The 26478-nt window shown below is 34.4% G+C and overlaps 1 protein-coding gene across 4 annotated transcripts; it reads left to right on the forward strand.

The window, feature by feature from the left end:
- Positions 1–711: 711 nt before the first annotated feature.
- On the forward strand, positions 712–26109 carry LOC123534573 (exportin-1-like). Of its 4 annotated transcripts, none has more exons than XM_045316873.2 (21): positions 712–860; positions 2714–2858; positions 5163–5337; positions 5885–5991; positions 6266–6381; positions 8334–8568; positions 10058–10112; positions 10515–10588; positions 11489–11647; positions 12392–12589; positions 12985–13123; positions 13527–13630; positions 13968–14202; positions 14821–14984; positions 15424–15663; positions 15967–16275; positions 16706–16853; positions 17096–17323; positions 17622–17787; positions 23051–23147; positions 24268–26109. In XM_045316873.2, exons 2-21 carry the CDS (start codon positions 2730–2732, stop codon positions 24412–24414), a joined length of 3225 nt encoding a protein of 1074 aa, XP_045172808.1. In that variant the 5' UTR covers positions 712–860; positions 2714–2729; the 3' UTR covers positions 24415–26109. The 4 variants fall into 4 exon arrangements, with proteins under 4 accessions (XP_045172808.1, XP_045172815.1, XP_045172825.1 ...); XM_045316880.2 differs by lacking the exon at positions 712–860 and adding an exon at positions 1019–1106; XM_045316890.2 differs by lacking the exon at positions 712–860 and adding an exon at positions 1174–1304.
- The last annotated feature ends 369 nt before the right edge of the window (positions 26110–26478 follow it).

Consider the following 26478-nt stretch of genomic DNA (forward strand, 5'->3'; position numbering starts at 1 on the left):
AAATAAACACTGGATCCGTGCCTGTGTTAGAATCTACACCCCTCTCCGTCCCTGTGCGTATGTCAACTGAAGCTTTACTCCAGCCTAGGAACGCCCCAATAAATCCTAATATGCAACTCAAAATAACTTATTTCACCTTATTTGGATATAACCGGGATGAGTCGACTTTAAAGATATTTTAATTTTTATCAAAGGTACGCCAATGCGGTTGCCAAGGTGATCAAAACGAAAGTAGGCCGGGGCTACGCCGATTGATGTTTGGAATTTTCCACAGCGAACAGACGTCTACGCAATATATGCAAATTTATTTGTCCTAAAGCATGACCGATATTTTGTACTTAACCTTACTTTTCATTGGATAATATTTATAGCAATATGAAAGTTTTCCACGGACAAAATGCCAATAGTTTCCTCACATCTGCCATGTAATTTCATAAAAAGAATTCAAAGCAGCATAAAAAGGTAGATCATTTGTGTATTTGTCCAAAAACTTTCCTGTCTTCCGAAAATTTGCAAGTAGAAGCTATGTTTTGGTTTTCCAAGCGCATTCACTTTGTCCAATCAAAAAACGCCTTTTACAGTCGTGAAGAACAAGTAACTGGCTGAAATATTTTTATTGTAAAAATATCAAACGACATATTTTTTAAAGTGATCTTACAGCTGTAGAATTTGAAATACTGAAAAATAAATAAATTACATGTATTTTCACGAGAAAATCAAAGAAATTTGATTTACGGAAAAATACGGAACTTCCCGATACCAAACGAGCATGGCGGCTACGTTCCAGTTCCAACCGGTTTCAAGAAAGTTTGCTAGAATACACATTCTTACGTTTGGAAGAGGTCTACCAGAAAACATAGGTAAAATTCAAATATGTTTTCATTTTAAGGTCAGAAAATGATTTATTTTCTTATAAAAGCATTTTCGTAATTATTAAGGATTTCCTATGCTTTCACGGAGTTCATGGGCGCAGCCATTTTGTGATTTTGTTTATCACGGAAGTCGAACAGCGTGACCTCGGCCTTCAACATATAAAAAGAAGGCGCGTAATCAAAATTTTCCCGAAAATTGAATTTTATTTAAGCGCTTAGAAGTTAAATTTTACGGTTAGAAAACATATTTTGTCGACATTTATAACCAAATATATCATATTAAAACATCACTTTTCAGAAGAAATTGGGAATATTGTAGTTCGTAATTTCGCACTCGCCCAGTTTCGTAACTAATATTTTTTTCGTACAAAGGGAAGAAATTTAAAACAAAAATTGCTGCGTTCGCTGAAAATATGACAGGATTGGTTTTATGTAATTATTTTTCATACCACAGTTTTGCATTTCTATTTTCATCATCTAGCTAAAAAAAATTCAGCTCGGAGATGTTCTAGATGCTGTCACGGATCTCTGAGCCGAAACGAATCCAGTACTGAAACCTAACCAAGAATTGTGCCAGAAGTCTGTCACGCTACAATTTCATCAAATAAAATGCAATAGACTTGCCTTTTATTTTAAAATATTTCTAATCCATTTTTCTTTTGATCTGGCATAATCCATGCAACATAATTTGAACACAAGTTATACACACAAAGTTTCAAATTGGTACCTATGTCTGCAATATTTTGTCCGCCATTGCAGTTGGTACCTGATCAGGGTACTCTTTATTTTGAAAACCAATAGGCAGTATAGAATCGTTACTTATTGACCTTTTCTGGGAACTTAAACCTTCTGAGGTAATTTTTTTAATGAATTTTATAGAAAATGGTTATGTTTATGATTTGATTAAATTCATAAATAAGTAAAATTTTGATCTTGATTTTCAAAAATAACCACGTGCTCTGATCTGTTGCATTGTAACCTGGTTATAAAAAAAAACTGTGTGGAAAATTTTGTACTTTGGGTCATATATGTAATATGCATAGTAAAAATAGTTGGCATTTATATATTTTTCAACCCCAATTACCCCCATGTTGCGCGGTCTTTATTGACAGATAATTATGTCCTACTAGCGCGATTTCTCTTTTATGGCTTTTGCTAGATCTATAACTTCCCCTACAGAAAGCCACAGGTTGTTTTGAAAAGTCTGAAAATAAACACTTTCAGTTTCATATTGTATGTTTTGGCATTGCTGAACCTAACACTGGCAAATTGATCTGTTAATCTGGAAGAGCTTATGAAGTATTGTGATCACTTTTAGTCAGTATTTACATGTTAAAAAAAAAATGGAAAAATGCTTATATACAGGGCTTCCATTAAGATTCAGTTTCATGGAGTCAGGACTGCCTGACATTCAGATTTTGGAGTCCCTCTTAAATATTCTTATTTATTAAATAAATATATATATCTCTTGCAGCAGGATGGATTGCTATATTTTAGAAAGTATATGTGTATGAAGAAAACGATTAGCAAGTGACTAAAAATATGAAACTTCAGATATTTTATTTTCCTAATAGTAGACTATAAGCCTTTTACCAGTCTGGTTTTGACTTTTAGTGATATGTATCAGTTTAAAATTCCTTTTTGAAGAATTTTGAGAGCCAGTTGATTCTGGTTTAAATTTGAATAAAGGGCAATCATGTTTGATTATTTTCCTTTTGCATAGTAGGCATTTATCATACTTAAGCTAGCTTTGCATATTGTCAAGTGTTTCCAGGTTTTATATTCAGTGGAGTTATGATGGAAAAGTTTGTGTTTAGAATTTTGTTCTTATTATTTTTCAGTTCATAAACACACTGGATGCCATCGACAGCAGCAATGGGGACGTTGGCGGATGAAGCCGCGAAACTGCTGGACTTCAATCAGAAGTTAGACATCAGTTTACTTGACAGCATTGTAACATGCATGTATACAGGGGATGGTCAGCGGGTGAGCAATTTAGAATTTATTGCATGTTTCTGCGATATTGTAGGACCCTTTTTACTACTCTTGTCATTCAGCCTTTCCATCACTTAATGAATTCATACATTTTGAAGAACCAGTTCCATTATAATGTTTCCTGCAGGCCTTTTTAACATGGCGCAGCGCCATGCCCCGTTTGAAGTGCCGCCAAGGTGCTCTTCAAGCTGCCTGTTTGCGCCATGTGCCCTTTTATATTATCAGGCTTTTGTATTTATCTTGAAAAGTGCCCTTTCAAAACCAGCCTGGATAGCCAATGTTCGCGGGGCATGTTCCGTGTATTGTACAGTCAATTAGCGGCTTTGATCAACAGGTCGACACGTGGGTGCATCAACCGTGAATGACCCTGATTAAGAACTGACAGGATTATGCAATCAATTACTGTTTTATGATTCTTTAATTGGAAACAGTAGATGAAAATTTGTTGTTTTTAGCACGTCGGCGGAGAAGCTACATTTAGCCTTTTTACGGAAGAGATGATTGAAAACGGTCAGTTAACACATGATTAAAGGATAATTATTTTAAAAGGTTGTAATCAATTAAAATGTAGATTGATTGTCGCACATTTTTGATGCGCTCATTAGGCCTATAAAAATAAAATGTTGAATGTTTGCCCTTTGCCGATCGCCGACCAACCCATGAAAAATGACCAGACTCAAAATGTTTTACATCGATTTTATCTACAAGATATATTTTATTCCTTCATGGGTATCATTTATAAAAATAATACAAGATAAACATTTAAGCTTCAGAATGATACCAAATTCATTAAAATCAACAAATGTCTTGTTTAATAATTACGAAGTAGTACTTTCAAAAGCACATTCAGGGCTTTTTTCCCCTATAAATTTACCTCCGGTAAAAGGAGGTAATCCCAATTTAAAAAAAATGTTTTTTTCCCAAAGTTTAATTTAAAATTCCCAAATGATTATACCTTTTAGGGCTTTTGCTGTTTTAAGATAGTTTTGCTAATTTTTATGTATATTTAGGTAAATTATAATACTGTTGAACAATTACTGGAATGCAATTCATTAATATTTCACACAAAAACACATTTATGTAGATTTTTGGTAATTTGCAAATTGTCCCAATTAAGACAATTTCCGAGAGCATTTTCCCAGTTCCACCGGTGTCGGTGGCATTCCCAAATTGATGAAAAAATGTCCTGACATTCATGACGCGCCGACGCAGAAGTCGCCACCATCTTGAAAATTTGAAAGCGTACATCGGTATGAAAATAACCGATAACCTAGCGATTAAGTTATAAAACCTGATCGAGATTTAAATGAATAAACTAAAAATGCAAGGCCCTAGTTTTGTTTTAGTAAATAATTTGTCAAAATAATTTTATAAGGCTAAAATTTAAGTTTAAAGTGCACGGCCGCATTCAAGCAAGCCAAAATTTTGAATTATTATTCGCACTGAACCATAGGGATTTTCACATGTATTTTATTTTACTATACTGTATGATTAGATAGAAAAAAAACCAATTCATAGTCAATCGTTGATTTAAACTAGTGTAGTATCGCAGAAAACTTGATAAAATAGTGCAAGGTTCTAATCTAGCAAATTTCACAGCATGTACTTTTACTACATTCTACTTTCGTTTTGTATGCCCAAACAAAAGAAAAATGTAACTTTACCATGTAATTTGTCTTCAAATCTACTGACAACAAAGAACAATTGTTTTAATCACGATATAGGTACACAGTCATTGATTACATGTAGATTTGACGAACTGCTATGCTTTAACGTAATTCAGTGGTGAAAGGTAATGATGATTGACACAATAAGTTGGGCATTGATAGTTGTTCAATAAAACTTGTTGCTTATTAAATTATCACCTGATATCTGTCTCTGAAAATACAAGCCAGCACTTCATGTTGGTAACAAAATAAGAATGTTTGAAAGTATGGTAAACATTATCTAAGGAATAATACAAAATATCTACCCCATATCTGAGATATGAAAAATTCTCAAATGCAATGTGAAAATAGTATGTAAAATGGTGTCTGTAAAATGATGCCAGCAAGCGTACTTGGACGAATGCCTTTTCAGTGCCAAACCGCGCATTAAAAGTGCCCTTTTTCAAGGGAAGCACCATGCCCCTTTTAGAGTCTGCAGGAAACACTACATTAACAAATTTTATGTTACCATATGCTATCTTTGAGGTTGAAGTTTTTATAATATTGAGTAAGAACATTGGTTGAAAAGAGAAGTGTAGTTAGGTGGTATATGTCAAAATATTTTTGCATTCATGCATGTTCATTACAGCAACGAATGGCACAAGAGGTTTTAACTACCTTGAAAGATCATCCTGATGCCTGGACTCGAGTGGATACTATATTGGAGTATTCAAGTAACCAGCAGACCAAATACTACGCACTTCAGATCTTAGAAAGTGTCATTAAAACTCGTTGGAAAGTCCTTCCAAGACCACAATGTGAAGGTAAGTGGCGGCAGAACTAAAGTCCTAAATTTTCAGTCTATTTGAGCCGTGCCATGAGAAAACCAACATAGTGGGTTTGCGACCAGCATGGATCCAGACCAGCCTGCGCATCCGCGCAGTCTGGTCAGGATCCATGCTGTTCGCTAACAGTTTCTCCAATTCGAATAGGCTTTAAAAGCGAACATCATGGAGCCTGACCAGACTGCGCGGATGCGCAGGCTGGTCTGGATCCATACTGGTCGCAAACCCACTATGTTGGTTTTCCCATGGCACGGCTCATTTTTGTTTTATGATCACTTTTTTTTTTTTTTTTTTGAGGTATTTTTAATGCAAATATATACATGTCCAGTTCATGGTTGATAAGATTTTGGTTAAATCCAGTTTGAGTCTGTTGTATGCAGATTCAACTTAATAATAACCCAAAGCTTTCAGCAGAGCAGACTTAACTAGTATTGTTAAGTATGTAAAATGCTGTAGAATGTCCTAGTGTGTGATTCTCCTAAAGTCAATTTGACAACAGAAGTTATTGTTTAGTTGTGTGTTTTAGGTATCAAGAAGTACATTGTGGGTCTTATAATTAAGACATCATCCGAGGCATCCTCTTTAGAAAAGGAAAAGACGTACCTTGGGAAACTGAACATGATACTTGTACAGGTAATTTCTTGATGTTCTCTGTATGTAATTCCTACACAAATAAGTCTTTTGAAATAAGTTATTTAGTTTAATTATGATTAATATGAAAATAAGCTTCGAATAACTTTGCACAGTCATGGAATCTTTAAACAAAAGAAATATTATTTCGCTAAAACTTTGTTTTAGTGATCAGATCTGATATGTTTGGAATGGTTCTTACATTTTTGGTTGTATTAAAATCACACCTGTTAGTATCAGCAAACTGTTTCTAGGTTAGAATTTTCTTTCATTTCAGATACTGAAATATGAGTGGCCTAGGAGTTGGCCATCATTTATATCAGATATTGTAGGTGCCAGCAAAACAAACGAATCTCTATGCCAGAATAACATGACAATACTGAAACTTCTAAGGTTAGTCTTGTTCGGGTAATGTTATATTGTAGCGAGTGTGATAATTTTACTAATTAGTATTCTTTATGCTCAATATAAATGGCTTTTAGTCATCTTGACTGTTTCTCACAAATTTAATCAAGCTTTGTATCAAGTTAATCTGTTGAACTTTATGATGAACTGTTTTATGCAGAGGTGCGATTAAAGCTGAATTCCTCAAATACACATCATGCATTTAAATACTTCATTTACTATGGTCATATGAAAGCATTTCCAAGGAATTTGTTTCATAAATATTTGTTACACATATTTTTGGATTTTGAACTAAATTTCATTTATTGAGCATGTTCAAAGTTATTTCATGTCAGGGTGATTTTGGAATGGTCAAGCTGTACAGTTGTCCCTTGTAAATGATGAAAACATTTTGTTGCCCTCTGGGAAAAAGTTATGTCATCCTGCTAACCTTGTAAAATAGTTTTGACTGTTCTCCATCACCTTTGAAATAACTGTACTTTTTCTTTAAATCACTTGATTTACGCATGAACTTTATTTTTGTCTTTGTTTTGGGGGAGAAAATTGCAACCATGTACACTCCAAATGTTTACTGTATATTATAGATAAGAGCAGCAATGATGAACCCATCGAATGGTTTTACTTGTATAAAAATTTAAAGATTTCTTTCAGTTTCAAAGATGTCTACTAATTGTAGATATCCAAATAAAAATGCATTTTTGGCAGTCGTAAATTCATTGTTGGTAAAATTGGCAAATTGGAGCAAACTTCAGAAATAAAGTTCAGTCAACTTCACACGCGTGATTTTAAGTGTACTGCTTGTATATAACTCTATACTTCACTGTTCTGGGCTGCATGCAGAGTTATTTGCTTGAGGTTATCAATATGAATCCTGTTTTCAGCACTAAAAGTCTCTTAATCTGTAGTACTTTAAGATTGGTGCATATTGCATTTACTGAAAATTGAGCCGCACCATGACAAAACCAACATAGTGCATTTGCAACCAGCATGGATCCAGATTAGCCTGGTCAGGATCCATGCTGTTCGCTAACGGTTTCTCCAATTGCAATAGGCTTTGAAAGCGAACAGCATGGATCGTGACCAGACTGCGCAGATGCGCAGGCTGGTCTGGATTCATGCTGGTCACAAATGCACTATGTTGGTTTTCTCATGGTGCGGCTCATAAAACATTTAATGTTTTAGACAGATATGACTTTTTAAGTTTAGATTGATGAATTTTGTAAAAAAAAAAAAGATTTGATGTATTAGAAATACTAAGAAGCCTGAAGTCACTAGTTGTTTTGTTTTTAGGCTGTTTAGTTGTTTTAAGTTCTTCTAGTATTTAAAAGGTCTTCATACGTTAATTTTGGACTGATAGTTGGTCATTTCAGAAAAAATGTACCTAAATAAAGTTGGAAATTCGCTTTGAAGTTTTGTGGACAGATAACATCAGTTGTTGTCTTCTGTAATATCAACCATTTACTAAAACTATACATGTAGTTAGTTATTATAACATGCATGCATGTTTTCGTTATGTTAACCCTTTTGTTTCCAAATGTATAGATCTTGATTTTACTTGATTTTATATTAAATGTGTGTGCTTTAGGTAAATTGATTTTTATTTGATTATAAAGATAGATCAGTAATGAAATGTGACTGTTTTATTGCTAGAGTAGTTGGATGAAGGTGCCCTCAAACTTTACTGCTCTGGGGTGCTGCAAATCTATCACTATAACAGCATGAGATGTTCCTTTACTTTCAAATGGTATTGAATTTACGGTATAAATTAATATGATTAAATAAGTAATTTCTTTTGTAAAAGTCATTGTTAATTCTTGTTTTCTTCTACTTTAACTGTTTACAAATTAAAAGCATGATGATTTTTATACAATATTTTATGTGTTGACCCTAAGTTTCAAAAGTTTGTTGTTTGTAACCTATTCAACTTTTTATTTTTTCAGTGAGGAAGTTTTTGATTTCTCAAGTGGACAAATGACACAGGCCAAGGCAAAACATTTGAAAGACAGTATGTGCAGTGAATTTTCACAAATATTCCAGTTATGTCAGTTCGTCATGGACAATTCCCAGAATGCACCACTTGTTGGCTCAACGCTAGAGACGTTACTGCGATTCTTAAACTGGATCCCACTTGGCTACATATTTGAAACCAAACTCATCACAACTCTCATCTACAAAGTAAGTGTTCCTGTTCAGTGTTAAATAATTCTTTCGCCAGCTATGATTACTGTACTATAAACTTAAAAGATTAAATTTTGCTGGGTGTTTTCTCTCTTGGTCTGTTAAATGGTTTGTGTCCTTTTTAATGCCACCTTCATGTCAAAAAACAGGGAGGCATATATTGTTTGAACTGCCTGTTGGTCTGTCACTCTTTTGTACTCACTCCTTCAGTTCATGCCAGACTGAAATGAAACTTGGTGTACCCGTATTTTGGTGTGTATAGGTCGCACTTTTTCTACCCATTTTGCTGCCTGAAAAAGTTCCTGCGACCTATACGACAGAACATTGCCAGCAGTTTTTTTTTTTCGGGCCAATTTTCTGACCGTAGCTCTCGCAAAATTACGTGCATCTGTTACGAACGAACAAAATGGATAAAAAATATCAATATCGGCGGTTTTTCAACCAATAGCGGTTACTTTCAATAAAATATATCGTAAATAACCCATACAGACTATTAAAATTACGAATGACTTTAATTCAAAGATGTTTTGCAATCTGAATTACGTTTTTTACTGGACGCCATTGACATGTACTCCGGGTTGGATAAAATCCGGACAGATCCGTCCTCAATTCCAAACATTGTTTATACTAATTCTTAGCGTATTAAAAAACTTGAATGATTATTTTTTACTTTTGATTTTTAAATAAAAGAAAAAATCCAAAAAGAGATATTTTGTTAATCTTTTTACTCAGAATCAAACGAACGCGGTTAATTACATGACAAAGAAAGGTGTTATAATTGCTGTGCAAACAATTCACACTTAAACTTGCATGATAACAGAATGTAAACGCAAACCGTCTGCTGACAATTAGTGTCAAAAAGCCGCTTTTCTTTGATGTAGTCTGTTACCGATACTACTGTTGGTACGAAATGGTTGGGAACGAAAATAACACAGTCCGATTTCCACCAATCAGGTTCTGACAATAATTCAGTACGCGGCATCAACATGGCCGCCGCCATAACTTTTTTGCCGGTAAATATAAATATTGCTGGGGAAAAAATCCGAAATTTAACTGCGACTAATACGCTAGAAGTTAAATTTTCCGACCATTTCCAGAGCAAAAATTAGATGCGGACTATACACACCAAAATACGGTACATTATCAACTTGAAGCTGACATGAACATATTGAGTTTTCATGTCCGATTATTTTTTTCTGAAGTTACAGCCTTTTTGGGGACTGTGCTGTACTAAAAATTGTATCTGTGTACTCTACTCCTCACACATTTTCCATCTAATTGAAATGAAATTAAGTGTACATCATCCTGAAGTGCTAAACAATACCATTCAGGAGAATGTCCAAATTATTTTGCACTATATACTATTTGCTTCATTAGTTGTATATGTTCAGCAGTTTAGATGTGTTAACATATGTAAAAGATCATGTTTAAATTTGTCCTTTTCTTGCATAAATCCCAATGTTGTGTAATGTTTTTTTCTTTACAGTTCTTGAATGTACCGATGTTTAGAAATGTCACCTTGAAATGTCTCACGGAAATTGGTATGTATAGAATGGTTCACCATTGTTAACTTACAGTATGTAATGATACTTAGATAGAAAAAGATCAGTAAATAAGAATTTAAAGATCTTGACATGTACAATATTGTAAAAGGAAGCTTCATTTGGCAAATAATGGGTAACAAACTTGAAAGTATTTAAGTATACAATAGAAAGCCGGTACTAGTAAGCCATGATATTACTTGTTAAATGTATTAAACTTGTTCATACCAGTTATTTCACTTATAATAGATTTTGTCTGTAATGTAGGGCATTATGTCATGCCATAAGATATACCAGACTTTGCAAACTTGGTGCATTGTTATTTGTTGATGGTTATCATCCAGTTGTAACTGGTTAGAACTGGACTGATGTTAGATGTGGAAAGTTTTTGCTTTGTTTCAGCAAGTGTTCAAGTGTCCCAGTATGATGAACAATTCATTCAGCTCTTCAGTTTTACATTAACACAGTTAAAACAGGTGAGTTTTCTGAATTTGAAGCGTCTTCAATTTATCTAGATTGACTGAGGTGCCACTACTTACTTGTTCTTGAGACAACAATCAAAATGATGAACTGTTACTTGATGTTTATGCGTACAGTGTCACATAGTCCTTCACTCTGATACTATCTTAAATTGACTAATAGATAATTGAATAAATACAACAATTGGAGAGTACTGTTAATTGTGTTCAGATATTGAGTTGACATGCCTATAGAGTTAGGTGAAAACGCTTCTGAGAAAAGCCTTCACTTTACTTGGTAACTTTGGTTCACTTTGGAGCTAGAGCCCTGTGACAGGAATTTTATGGCATTTTTAGAACAGTTGGGATGGGCTCTTTAACAATTTTAGTAATTTCAAAAGATAGCTGAATTTTAGGGCATTTTTAAGATGGTGGGAATTGTTTCTGTAACAATTTATAAAGGTCAAAAGATAGTCAAGATAAAACATTGATAAATGATAATTAATATATTTGTAATTGTTTCGGGTTACTTTATCTATCAGATATAGTCCTTGAAGAATATGAAATCGAAAACTTGTTACCTTTTATGTTGGGATTCTTTGCAAAAGTAGTGGGGGGGAAAGGAAATAAATACATTGTTTGGTGAAGGAAAGTGGGGTCAAACTTCAGCCTGCGTATTACATTAAATGAAGGCCCTACTGAGTGTACTGAATTAATTTCTTTTTTGGAGGGGGTGGTTATAGCATCTTGGCAGAGCAAGGAAAATTTTATCAAAAGACACCTTGACAAGTGGAATGGTTGTACTTTAGTAGGAACAGGGTGTTACTGATAAAGTGTCATTTCATTTTGTCAGATACCATGTTTTCTGCAGATGTGCAATTTGCATCATAAAATTAGACGAAGATTTTTTTTTGCCAGATGTTACCAGTAACAACAAATATTCGTGATGCATATCAGCGTGGAACAGATGATGAACAAATGTTTATACAGAACCTTAGTCTGTTTCTGTGTACCTTCATGAAGGAACACGCCCCTCTAATAGAGAAAAAACCCGACCTGAATGAACATTTAATGGCTGTAAGTATGTGTTGGAAAATTTGTGGAAAAAAAATACATTTGAGCCGTGCCATGAGAAAACCAACATAGTGGGTGTGCGACCAGCATGGATCCAGACCAGCCTGCGCATCCGCGCAGTCTGGTCAGGATCCATGCTGTTCGCTAACAGTTTCTTTAATTTCAATAGGCTTTAAAAGCGAACAGCATGGAGCCTGACCAGACTGCGCGGATGCGCAGGCTGGTCTGGATCCATGCTGGTCGCAAACCCACTATGTTGATTTTCTCATGGCACGGCTCATTTACTAGCTAAGATTTCTTGGAAACAACATCCCTTTTAGGCATGAGAAACACTTGAAATCATGAAAAAAATGCTCTTGAAATTTATCACAATACATTTGTGAATTCTTAGACTTTGGTTAAATGTCTCAATATGATAGAATTTTAAATATGATATAGGTAACCAAGTTACATTGCCATAATGAAAATATTTATTTGTAATGCAGTAATAGTCCTGTGTAAGTCTTGCTTGACTGTGATGGAAGTTATAGCCCATGTACAAGTTAGAAATTAAAAGTTGAACACATCGGCTTAGACATTTCTTGCTTCCTTGTAGAAAATGGATTGGTCTATCATTCAGTTTGGGCAGTACCATTTATTATTCAAAGGGGCATAATCCGCATTCATTGAAAATTTACTGACTGAATAGGAATTAGATCTACATTTCAGATTTCTTTTACATCAAAGTTTATTCTGCTTTTATTTCAGGCCCTTACTTATCTGATCTCCATATCAATGGTAGAAGAAGTTGAGGTCTTCAAGATCTGTTTAGAATACTGGAATTCATTAGCAGCAGATCTGTACAGAGAGAGTCCTTTCTCTGCATCATCATCTCCACTTCTGCTTGGTAAAACCCATAATGAGATGCCCATCAGACGACAGCTCTACAATCCAGTTCTTTCAAGGGTAAGCTTATTTTTGGAAAATGAATTTTTTCCTTAAACTATTGATACAGATTAATGCGGATATTAACAAGATATGACATGCATTATTCTCAGAAAATTTGGTAGTTCTTTAAGATGTTGCAATCGTGTGATAATTTTATTCTTGTTATAAATATGTACTTCTTTAAAAAAAAAAACAATTTATTTGTAAAGTACTCTGCAGCACAATTAAGATTTTAACTTTTAGATAATAATGTAAGAGCAGTCACATATTAACTTTGGAAACATTCTGTTTGAGTCATAGAAATTACCAAATAATCTCAAGACATTGAGTGAATGACCTTCAGCAGCTGAAGTATTGTTTGTAGAGAAGTTAAATGATTTTGATTGATTATAAAAATTGTATTTGTTATTCAGGTTCGAAGAGTGATGATCTCTAGAATGGCAAAGCCAGAGGAAGTTCTCGTTGTAGAGAATGACCAGGGTGAAGTTGTGAGAGAATTTATGAAGGACACAGACTCCATTAATCTGTACAAAAACATGAGAGAAACTCTTGGTAAGGTTCTATATTTGTTTCCATTTTACTAAAATTTTGTCTAATGCCCTAGGCTAGCTTCCCTTTTGCAGGAAAAATTGTCCCTTTAAGAAATGTCAAATGCTTATCTAGTGCCTTTTACATGCGCTTGTTTCAAGACTTATTTGCTTAATGCGTCACAAAGTTTAGGAGATGCAAGCACAATTCATCAAGTTTGAAACTGTGACTTACTGTTCAGAGGATTGTTTCACATGATTTAGTTTTGAACACAGTGTTTCAGAATGGACAGTGATTGGTAAACATTTTTTTTTACCAGTAAAACCTGATTATTAAGCTGGAACTTACGAGAAAGATCTCAGAGTATTTTTTGTCCACTGTATGAAAATATACGACAGCCTTTTCAATGGTGTGTATTTCATTTCAGTATATTTAACACATTTGGATTATGCGGATACAGAGGCAATCATGACAGAGAAACTACACAATCAAGTCAACGGAACTGAGTGGTCATGGAAAAATCTCAATACAGTTAGTATTTGTTTCTTAAATATAAGTGGTAGAACAGGTTCTTTCTTACGAAAATACAAGATAGTTTGCAGCATAAGCAACATGGTCTAACTCTTCTACTACAAATTTTGGATAGCTGTTACTTTTGCATTTCTTTGAATGCCTTGTGTTTTCAGATAAAGATGATTTATGGAATAGTTTTCTTTTGGGAACAAACAGGAAATAAAAAGAAAAGACACCAGTTATATTGTAGGCAGAGACTTCTTAGCTTATTTTTTGGTTTTATAGTGGGGAACACTCACAACTAAGTTTTACTTTGTTAGAATAAAAAATGTTGATTTCTGGCGGTGTGTTTCAGTTATGTTGGGCTATAGGATCTATCAGTGGTGCTATGCATGAGGATGATGAGAAAAGATTCCTGGTTACGGTAATCAAAGACCTGCTTGGTCTGTGTGAGCAGAAACGTGGCAAGGACAACAAAGCTATTGTAGCATCAAACATCATGTATGTGGTTGGTCAATACCCTAGATTCCTGAGGGCCCACTGGAGATTTCTGAAAACTGTTGTCAATAAACTGTTTGAATTCATGCATGGTAAATATGTTGTACTATATTTTAAATTATAGGTGTTGTGATCTATAACAGTTCTAATTCATGCATGATTTGTTTACATTGATCTACTCTAAATTAAAGGGATTGCTGTCATGTATGCTGATGGAGTCTTAGCAGTTTTATGAAAATTTGACTTTAAGAAATAGGAATGTCAGTTTGAGGGGCCTCTGTGGACGAGCTGTTAAAGTTGCTGCCTTCAAATCACTTGCCCCTGACCGATGTTGGTTCGAGGCTCACTGGGGGGCATTGAATTCATGTGTGGGAGCCATGTAGCTGGCTTTTGGAAGGTTGGTGACTCTACCCAGGTGCCCTCCTTCGATGTAATGTGCAGAGGGACGCCTTGGGTCTTCCTCCTATATGAGAAGCTGAAGAGTCCCCATATGACTTATAATTATATCTGTGTGATGTTGAACTAAATGTCAATGAAGAAAGAAATAAAATAAATATAAGTTTGAAATAACATTCATGGAAGAACTTAATCAAGTAAGTCAACCATTAATATTTTCTTTATACAACATTATATAGTCAAGTTAACTCTTTGGAATGAAGTCAATAAGGCTTTCAGTTTTTACAGTATTGAAATTGATTCTCGCATTGTAGAAACACATGACGGTGTGCAGGATATGGCATGTGACACATTCATCAAGATAGCACAGAAATGTAGACGACATTTTGTACAAGTACAGGTTGGGGAAGTGATGCCATTTATTGAAGAAATACTCAATGGTATAAACACAATAATCTGTGATTTGCAACCACAACAGGTAAATAAAGTTGTAAATATTTTGAATACATACTTGATAATATTAAACAAATATCATGATCATCTGAACTTGGAGAGCTTTATACCACACCCTTTTGATTTGTTAAGGACAGGTTAGTAAAAGATCAAGTGTTCTCCTCTACTGTTTCTTGTGGAGAAGTTGCCATTTAATGTTGAAAATCATTGTGATACACACAAAAAACTAAGTCTGGATTTGAACAGTAAGAGTTATGAATTGAGCTTAAAGATAATTGAAAAGGCTTGAGGAAACATGTTGAACCAGATTCCAGTTAGAAAAGCTCGGAATTTGGATCAGATGAGTTTTTACAACTAACAATAATAAGTTTTTGATCTTTGTGAAATGCTAGATATTCACCCTATACTTGAATGAAGTTGCGTTTTATGTGATATATTTGCAACTTTGTGCTTCAATTCTTCAGGTACACACATTCTACGAGGCAGTTGGTATGATGATAAGTGCACAGACAGACCAGGTAGCCCAGGAGCACCTGATAGAACGCTACATGTTATTGCCAAACCAAGTCTGGGACGGCATCATTAACCAGGCAACACAGAACGTTGAAGTCTTGAAAGACGGTGATGCTGTTAAACAGCTAGGCAATATTCTCAAAACAAACGTCAGAGCTTGTAAAGCTCTTGGGCACCCATATGTTGTGCAGGTAAACAGTTAGTTTAATGAAGTTGGTTTTTTATACCTACATGTAAAATATTTACCCAAATGAAGAATTTTTATATGCATAGATTCTCAAGTGATCGTTTTAGTATTATTTCTGGTAATTACTTTCTTGCTTGATATTAAAAGTCAGTTTTCAAAATTCTTGATAAATACTGTATAAAGTAAAAAGAACAACAGTTTGTCACTTATGTCACATACACATATTGTACAAATGTTTGTGCAGCACATTTCATTCAAAGGTGTCTTGGAGCTTTTATGTTAATTGGAAAAATATTAACATTTTCAGCTGGGACGTATTTATTTGGATATGTTGAATGTATATAAAGTGATGAGTGAAAACATTAGTAGTGCTATAGCAACAAACGGTGAAAGTGTTACAAAACAACCGCTAATACGCAGTATGAGAACAGTGAAAAAAGAAACATTGAAACTGATATCTGGGTGGGTGAGTCGATCTAGTGACCCATCCATGGTAGCAGAAAACTTTGTACCACCACTGTTAGACGCTGTGTTATTGGATTACCAGAGGAACGTTCCGGCAGCCCGAGAACCAGAAGTCCTTAGTACCATGGCGACTATAGTCAACAGATTAGAAGTGAGTAATAGAATATACTTGCTCAACTACACTTTGGACTTTTAACGAAGTCCATTGTTTTAATTATATGTCATAAATGGGAAAAAAACAACTTTACATACATTATATTGACCTGGTTTCTAATCAAATAACCAGCTGACAAAAGTAGCCATATTTGGAGTAGTGTCCAAAGTAACATGGTAAGACTACCATTAGCTTCTAACTATGCTTCAGATGTAGTATATTTTTGAATATTTCTAAGTTTTGAATAATTATGGACAAGTGCTAAATTTATAAAAATGTCTTAGAAATATTTCCTGTGTCAGATAACTTTCACAAGATGCATAAGTCTGTATTGATTAATAAGACTGTTGCTTCTACTGAGTGATTTCCCTTGATTGTTAGATATTTACTGATAGCGATTCATAAACTTGAAATGTTTTCCTTTCAGAATCATATTACAAAAGACATTCCACAGATATTTGATGCAGTATTTGAGTGTACGCTTGAAATGATCAACAAAGATTTTGAGGAGTTCCCAGAACATAGAACCAACTTCTTCCTTCTCTTACAGTCTGTCAACACACATTGCTTCCAAGGTAAACATACAGTTATAATCACACTGGATCTGTAACAGTTTGCATATAATTAGCCGTTTGCAATGAAATCTCTCCTCTTGATTATGTTCACGTGAATGAAATTGAATACAACGAGAGCTTAATCTGTAATCATTTAAATAGTAAAACGGATACTCTTGAAACATGTATTGCATGTATTTGATACTTTTAGACCTTCAGCAAGGATTGCTAATTTTTCAGACTGGTGCATTTTCTTTTTGCAGCATTCTTGAATATACCGGCAGCACAGTTCAAATTAGTGTTGGATTCAATTATCTGGGCATTCAAGCACACTATGAGGAATGTAGCGGACACTGGACTTGACATTCTTTACGTGTTGCTGCAGAATGTAGCTGGAGAGGAGAACGCTGCACAGAGCTTCTACCAGACATTCTTCACCGATATACTTCAACATATATTCTCTGTAGTCACTGACAGTTCACACACAGCTGGTGAGTTTTGTCTGGTAAAAAGTGATGGTTTTAATTACATCGTTCATGAAGTTATAGTAGCAAAAACCACAACTTTTGATAGTCATTTCCTCAAGACATTTAAAAGTGAATAAACTTGGCCAAATATATTTCATAAATGTCACCAGCTGTGAAAAAAAAGTATTTCTGTGATAGATACGAAAAAAATATGTTTCACAATCATAATCTGATTTTCTGACAATATAAGCAGTTGGGTTTTTTTTACATATAAGAGTGTAACTTGCTAATTTTATTACAGTGATTCACCTATCAATTTCAGGTTTGACAATGCAAGCTACAATTTTGTCGTACATGTTCAGTCTCGTGGAACGAGGGAAGATCACTGTATCATTGGGTGGTAATACATCAACAGCAGCTGACAACAATGTATACATACAGGGATTCCTGTTGAACCTTCTCAAGGCAGCATTCCCGCATTTAAATGAGTAAGTGATATTTTTATACCTTTATCTAAATGAATTCGTGAACATTTTCTCACTTGGGCTGTTTTAAAAAAAATGGCAGGAAACATGTAAAAATGATCAAAAATTAAAACAGGTCTAAGTAGCATTCTTATTACCTCATTTTAATAAGCCGTCATTGCAGTCTATAAAAATGGTTGGGTGCAAACAATACAACACATATTAAGTTTTTTATTTATCTTTAATTCAACTGACCCAACAAAAAAAGAGAAAACAACATACCATCTTCAAAGTCACTGCAGAAACAAAAAATATAATTCTTTGTGTCTTTTTATGCTAACTTTTCTTAGTTAAGGTGTTAAAGAAAATGAAAAAAATGTCTGAGCTAGCTATATGCCTCCAAAAAATTAAATTAATTGTTTTTTTCGTTATTTAGCCCAATTTTATGGCTATTATAATGAAGAAAGTTTGTTTTTTAAATTAACTGTGTACCCTTAATACAAAAAGGCAACTTTGCCTTATATTTTAAAGAATATCAAATAAATACCACAAGGTATTACATAAACATGACTTAGTCAGGGGTTTTTTTTTATTCTATAGCAGAGGCCGAATATCGGCCTCGTCCCCCAGCCGAGGATTTCCCCCACAGCCAAGGATTTCCCCTACCGCAGTCGAAATTCCCCTACGTCCGAAATTCCCCCCTCCAAAATCGTAAACAAAGCAGTGGAGATTACTCCCAGCGATTTTCCCGACCGAATATCGGACCCGTTCACAATTGCAGACGGTCTTTCACAATTTTCAATGGGTGTGAAAACCTTTAGAGATAGTAGAAAAATGTTAGAAGAGCGTTCAGTGGACCCGAGGTTCCGGTTTTGACCAGCGAAAATCGATAAAAACTCGTATCTGACCCGCACATAATATGCCGTGGGCGTCTGCTTGTCTCGCGGTAATACTCTTTGATGCGTAACGAGTTCGAAAGCTCTGCCCCTTGTCAATCAAAATCCCAGTGAACTTCATACTGTTTGTCGACACCAGCGTAAGTATGACAGTAGGCGGAGCGTCGTATGTTAATTAGCTACTGACAGATGTCAATCACGCCACGCGCCGACTGACACGTGGTTATCATCAGTATGTAATATAGATGATTGATTAACAATGCAGAGTCAGATTATCGTGTTTGTACCTCTTGTTAATTAGCGGTAACAGCTTATGCTGTATTGTGTAATATGTGTTGTTAATTTAAAGTAATTATTTTATGTGCTTGATTCGATTAAATAAGCCGGTCGGCCGTTACGCAAATTTATTATCTTTGCCGACGTATTTTGATAGAGCAAAATAAAATATAAATGTTTTAAGTAATCAGATATTATAAGTATGGAATAGTTCTGGTGAAAAGATGAAATTTAAAACGAGTATTTTATCAAGAATTTTTAATGTTTGCTTTCGTTTTTTCATATTTGTCACACGTTTTCGCGATCGTGATTTTCGGACTTTTTTTATCCTTTCTTACAAGATTTTCTAGTACAATTGAAATAAAAAGCCAACAAAAGTATGCATTTAATAATAATATGATGACTCTTGCAAAAGCAACTCTTATTTTAAAGCATTTTTTGTGAATAAAAGCATGTGACCTTTAAATATTGAATGATTTGAGCATTTCAACTCTCCCCACCCACCTTGTTACAATGATAAGTGAACATTAGTGCAAGTCCATCTATTGCTAAGTGACAGTGTGTATAGTTGCTAAAAGTTGCAAGAATATGTAATAAAAACATAGTTTAAAGTGTTTATTATGCATAATTGTAAATTCCCCCCTGAGTGAAAAAATCCCCCAAAACTGCTCGTTGCGCGCTATTTTCTTCCCCCAATGACAGGCTGGGGCCTCTTCCCCCAGTCGTAAAAAAAAACCCTGTTAGTATTTCATCTTACAGAACTGATAAACAGTTTGACCAATAAATGTTTCACTCCTGACATAATACACATTATTACCATAACTTAGATTTGAACTTAATCTTGTGATCTAAACAGAATGCAAGTGTAATAACACCTTAATTTATTATTGCAATGCAGAAAAGAAGCGACTTTTTAACAGTTTTGATTCTGAAACTTTGATATTTTTACAGTTTTAGAACAACAATGATGAATTTGATTCAAGAAACAACAATAGATTTTCAACTTTGAGTTAACTTACTAACAGTTTTATAAGAACAGCTCCTCACAGTGCTGCTTTGTTTCATGTCAAAGTAACAATGTGCTATTAATAGAATATAACCATGATAACTTCTAAAAACATAAAAATGTCAAAATGTTTCACTCCAGACACGTTTAAACACTAAGAATGAATAGTACATCCTGCACATTCAAGCTCTGGTATGTTGAACTCCATTTTGATTCCACTGCAAGGCAACAGTTCAGGCTGAGTTAGAGTTTGTTAAGTATCATTTAGTGACTGCCAGGACACACCATTGTTTGACTATGTTTGAACTCCCAGAAGGCCGCAGTGTCTTCTGGAGGAACCTCAACTGTATTTCCGGTTCATCAACCTTTTCAACCTGCAAAATTATGTGAACTGCAAGGTTATATTTTGAAATTCGAGCTAAATATTACATAAGTCATATTTTATTACCTTAACATATAAACTTGATTATTTTATATTATTTGAAGTGTCAGTTTCTACTATGGTAATTAAACCCCCTGAACATCAAAGTTGTAAGGTGGGTTAACTGGTTTCAGTTTGTCTGACTATCAGTCTGTTCATCTGCCTGTCTGTCCATCTGTCTGTAGACACAACCTTGTGCTCACCAATTGTTACCCCCCAAAAAACTCAAGTTGTAAGGGGGTATACTAGTTTCATTTTGTCTGTCTATACACAATCTTGTGCAAATCAACTCTCCTCATCCCCTTGACACAATTTGATGAAACAAACTTCACAAAAGTGAAATTTAACAACTGTAGTTGTACATGGTGCAGGTTATGTTCTTTCAGAAAAAAAAATATGCAGAGTTATGGGACTTTGTTTTTTTGTTACTATACTATATACATAGTCTGCATATGCATTCTTGTGCGTGCCTAATCTCCTGAACCTATGCACACAATTTGATGAAACTTAAGACAAGTGATCAGTAGTAACCCTAGTTGTGCATGGTGCTTGTTAGGTTCTTTCAGAAAAAAATACTGCACAGTTATGGGACTTTGTATTTTGTTAATAAACTATATACATACAATCTGCAGATGCAATCTTGTGCACTCCTAATATCCCGAACCCCTGCATACAAATTTAATGGAACTTCACACAAGTGATCAGTAAAAACTCTAGTACAGTGAACGGTGCATGTTACGTTCTGTTTGATAAATATTCCGCAGAGTTATGGCACTTTGTTTTTTGTTACTAAACATACACTCCACATAATTATGCAATCTTTTTTGCATCAAATTGCAATGTACTGAGTCATTGTGTGCAGGGGAGTAGGGTACATTCATCAGCTTCAGTGATAGCCTTAGTGTTTTTAGTATTACCTTCAACAATGATACTGCTTGTTTTCTACTTTTCTTTTATCCATTCTGTCTGTTTAGATTTCATTCTTTCATCTACAACTTTGTTTGATTTTCTTTCTTTTCTGACCAGCTCTTTTGACTTGTTTCTGTTTTTTTCAGTTTCGCCTTTTCAAGTAGTTTTCCATCCTTTTTCAGCTTTTGTAAGTTTTCAAACTCTTTCTGTGGATGTTATTCTATTGGTTTCAGTCTTTATGTTCTTTGTGATTTTTCTTATGGCTGGAAGGCTAACAATAAGTTTTCTCATCTGGCTGCTTCATATTTACTCTATAAAATGAATGTATGCAATTTTACCATTTTAATGTCAGGAGTGAAACATTTTTACTCATGCAAAAAAGCATGCTAAAAAGAAAAGATATATGCTGTAATTTGTTATTTTCAGCAATAGGTAAATACATTTGATAAAACATAAACAGGAAAAACTTAAAAGTAATACATAAAAATGTTTTACTTTGTGGACATAGATATTTATAAGACATATTTTCTACTGCTAAACTATTAATGTATCAATTTCAGTTTATAGAGCAGTAAAACACTTACCTTACATGAACTAGTTTGCAGTGATATCCTCCATTCATCACCCAGAATTTTAACAAATGCCCAGCTGAACAGTGTTGCTTTTTAATATGCTAGTTTTAAGAATAGCACCAAAATTGAAAATAATGTTTCACTCCTGACATTTACATACGAGCCACGTACTCCATACAAAAACACAAACTTCACTCATGACTGTCTTTTATGATTGCCACACTACACACACTACTTGGAAAACTGCATTTGGATACATGTATGTTTTATTTTCAAACACGGTGGCTCATTAAGCGCAAATGTTTCACTCCTGACCAAATTTGGGTCCACTGCGATATACCGTGTTAAAAATAGTTTTGGGAGATATTATGATTAAATTATTACTTTTTAAAGTCAATTATACCTGTTACTCTATAATAGTAAGTGTAGGTTATGAAATACTATTAGTACCAAAAATTTGTAGTCATTTACATAGATTTATACTGATTTTTTATGGAAAATAACAAAACCGCCCTCATTCCTTTTCAGCCTTGTATTTTGTCTAAAACATTCTTATATTATCCATAGTTTTATGTTATCTTTTAGTCAAGACATTCAACTTGAATAAAAAATACATGTTTTACTCTCTCATATACATTTTGACATTAAAATAATATTTTGAATTTTAAGCTTTTCTTAAAGTGTCACACTTTTTTGTTGCACTCCTGACATTTTTGGCATGTTTTTCAGACATAACTTTTTTTTCTGTTAAGCAATCTTGACCAAACTTTACATACAGCTCTATGACACCAGTTTGCATTTTTAGACAAACTAATCAGCATCTAATAATGCATAATGTGATAGCAGTTTAAGAAAAACTAAAACTAGCCATTTTTTTTAAAACAGCCCACTTGTATATATTCGGGGAGACTTGAATGGATATGCTGTTTCATACAGTAGATTTTGCTGTTTAAATGTTGACAAACAAAATGCCTTAAGAGTGCTGTTGTCTTCATTCTGTGAATTAAAATGTCAAAAATGACAATCATGTTTTTGATTGATTAGAACTTATAGGTGAGAAAATAAGACCTGGGATGGTAATTGTGGGATAATCAGCCTTGTTAATTCGTATTACTTAAAAAGAAAATATTTATATTTGCACAAATTTGTAGTTGTATGTCTTTTTTCAAAGCATGCAGTATGTACCAAGATTGTTAATGTTTTTCAGACCACAGATAAAGATATTCATTGAAGGGTTGTTCAGTTTCAATCAAGACATCTCAGCATTTAAAGAGCATCTTAGAGATTTCCTGGTACAAATTAGGGTAAGTACTCTTCCAGATAGTATTTGCTGTTCATAAATGCTTGTTCTGGTCTGTCTCTGTATGTTATTAAGAGTTGCGAATATTCATATTTCCATATTTAAAAACTTGAAAAGCTAAAATGGCACCAGATATAACTAAATGGCACCAGATATAACTATGTCTCCCACACCATATGTGGTGGGGAACATATTGATTTACTCCTGTCTGTGTGTGTCCATCTGTCTGCCACAAATCTTGTAGGCACTCAAGTCAAACATTTCTCATCCAATCTTCACCAAACTTGAACAAAATGTGTTTGCCAGTAAGTCCTCGGCCAAGTTCGATAACAAGCGAAATCGGCCCAGGCACTTCGGAATTATGGCCCTTGAATTACTGATAGGCCACTTACTCCAAAATTTACTGATTGGCCGCTTACTCCAAAACTGTCAAAGGAAAATTTTCTGTGAGTAAACAGTATATAAAGACAGACTTACTATTCAGATGATTAGGCAGTTGTGGGAGACATGCGTTTTTCTCAAAAGCAGCTCAAGTTAGAGAGTTTTTTGGTTAGCTGCAAAATTTACTAAATAATGAAATACTTACTAAAATGATTGTAGCTAAAGAGAAGCTGCCATATTATATTAGGACTGGGACGATTAATTGGATGCGATTCGATTACTGGGTGAAACCGGTTTCAGTTTTACAAAACCGGAAAAATCGCTCTCAAACAATAAACATCATGAGTCGCACTTTATCTTCATGTGTTTCTTTGACCAGCACATAGACCCGCAGTATATTTCTGCTAAAACACATCAGCTGAACATAATCAGTAGTCTCGGATTTGTATGTTGTGTTATATTTAGAATAAAGAACACCAAAATATGACTTATTGTCACACTGCTTGCGAACAATAAGGCCAGTAAGTTTCAAATGAAGTCAGCTACTGAAAGTACCTTGATATCGTCGTCAGGAAAGAAAACAGCATTTTCAATATGCCCGCCGATTAACCGGTCCGATTCGATTTCAAACAAATGATTAACCGGTTTCAAAATTTTGAAATCATCCCAGCCCTATATTATATCTTATGCCTAACTGGTATAAGAAGTGATGTAGTAACTAGCTAATAATTTTATAATTTCAGGAGTTTGCGGGTGAGGACAACAGTGATTTATTCCTGGAGGAGCGAGAACTTACAATCAAACAAGCCCAGGAGGAGAAGAAGAAGATTCAAATGTCTGTTCCAGGTATCATAGGTCCTCACGAGATACAGGAGGATATGCAAGACTAGAGGGGCCAATACTGAAACATAATTGGGGACACGTTAACCAAACAAAAATGGCACAATGTGAAATGGGTTGTAATCACAGTTTTAGACAGGCTGTTGAAAATGTGCCGTTGGGTTTGCACTGGTTTGAAGGATCTCGCTAGGAGTTAAGAGGGGTCCACATAGTTGACTGTATCAGTCTTTTGGAAGAGGTTGGTGAAAAGCAAATCCACATAAAAAGGAAACATTTTTATACGGTATGTGGAATGTGGATTGGTGTTTGTCTCAAAAATGGAGAGAACCTGACAGTAGATGGATTACATTATGGACTGGGTTCACATTGTGACTGTAAAAACTACTATGGCCATATGTAATAATACTATTAAATTATTCTTCTGTGACATGTGATCTGGGAACATTGTGATGAAAGTTGAAGACTGTACATTAAATTGGAGTTTAGGCCGACAAGTTCGAGATACCTCTGTTGGGAAAAGTGTACAAAAATCTGTTGCAGGAAGAAAACAAGATTCTTCTTGTGCAGATTTTTAATGTGCCTTGATCAAAATCCAAGGTCTGAAAATTACTTTTAGCTTGAAATTGGGCATATATTCTTATTTGATATCTGAACAGAATTAAACTTTGATTCAAATGCAAAATGCGGCATTCTGACAGTTGCTTTATATTAAAGTAATTTACAGACTTTTTCATGAAAGAAATTTTACAATTTTCTTCAGAGATATCTTGTTATCTTGGTGCAATAAATTTCAATGTTGTGAATGTGGAAACAGGATAGAGTGTACATTTGGTGCACGTGTACAGCTGATGCACATTTATATGAATTGTAACCCCATGCACTGAACTACATTACAGTATATTATAGTGTTTGAATCTGCTGTTGATATATTTCAAATCTTGTAGTAGAAGTGCTGTGTACTGTACAACAATATTTAAAGTGAAGGTGCTTTAGTTTACTAGGAATTTTGTTTCATTTTTTCATTTGACCAACAAAATGTTCATGTATTACCATGTGACAATATGCATTTATATGTATAATATGTCAGTGTGTGAGATGTTTTTGGAAGGACTTTGTATTGCAGTAAGAACATGTACCAGGGTTTGTGCAGTCTTTAATGAAATATCTTGTGTAAAGTAAATTTTGTCCATTTTTTGAGGGAATGGTCCTTTAGATATGTCATGAGCCTAAACGCTGTACAAAGAACATGAATGTATTTGTTTTAGGAATAAGTTTTAAGGTTTAAAAATAAGTGAAATGAGTGACATTGGTTTGTTCAAATTTTACATGGGATTACATTCTGCTATATTTTAGAGATTTTATTGTCTGAATGTCTGTTTAGGTTTTTGATTTTGAAAAACAAGGAATATGGCAAACAAAGGCATATTCATTAAGTATTGAGCAGACTTATTTGGCATCATTTACTGAAATCCTTGAAAAATGCAAAGAAGTCCTTAAAAACAAAAAGAAACACCAGATCTACGGTCAGATCACGGGGTCATGAGTTTGATCATTGGGCAAGGCCATTACAATTTGATAAAAGACACTGTGTCGGTAGTAATTCGTCCTCCACCTTTGATTCACATGGGCAAGTCGTCAGTTACTTGAGGAGAACAGGTTTGTACTGGTTCAGAATCCAGGAACACTGGTTAGGTAAACTGCTCTCCGTCACATAACTGAAACACTCTTGAAAAAAAAGTGTTAAACCTAAAAAGACAAAACCAAACCTTTAAGGAGGTAGGTTACCTTTATATTTGTATGTGCGCATGTCCAACCGGAAGCTAGCGTGACGATTTACGACGACGTTTACGACAAACTAAATGTCTTTGTATATCCATTCTTCTGAAAACAAATCATAGACCTGTCTTCGATCTGACGCTTTATGGTTAAATAATGCAGAAATAATGAATAAATTGCCGCAGAAACGCTTCAAAACAATGTTGCCTTAAAATGACGTCATTGACGTCATGACGTTACGTGTCAGTTACCGCGCAAAATTAACAGCTTTTATCTTGAAAGTACGTAATTCTGTGCATTTTCTTTATTCAAACTATTTTCAAGTAACCATTATTTGC

This window comes from Mercenaria mercenaria, chromosome 1, assembly GCF_021730395.1.
Source record: "Mercenaria mercenaria strain notata chromosome 1, MADL_Memer_1, whole genome shotgun sequence".
In the NCBI taxonomy this organism is placed as follows: domain Eukaryota; kingdom Metazoa; phylum Mollusca; class Bivalvia; order Venerida; family Veneridae; genus Mercenaria; species Mercenaria mercenaria.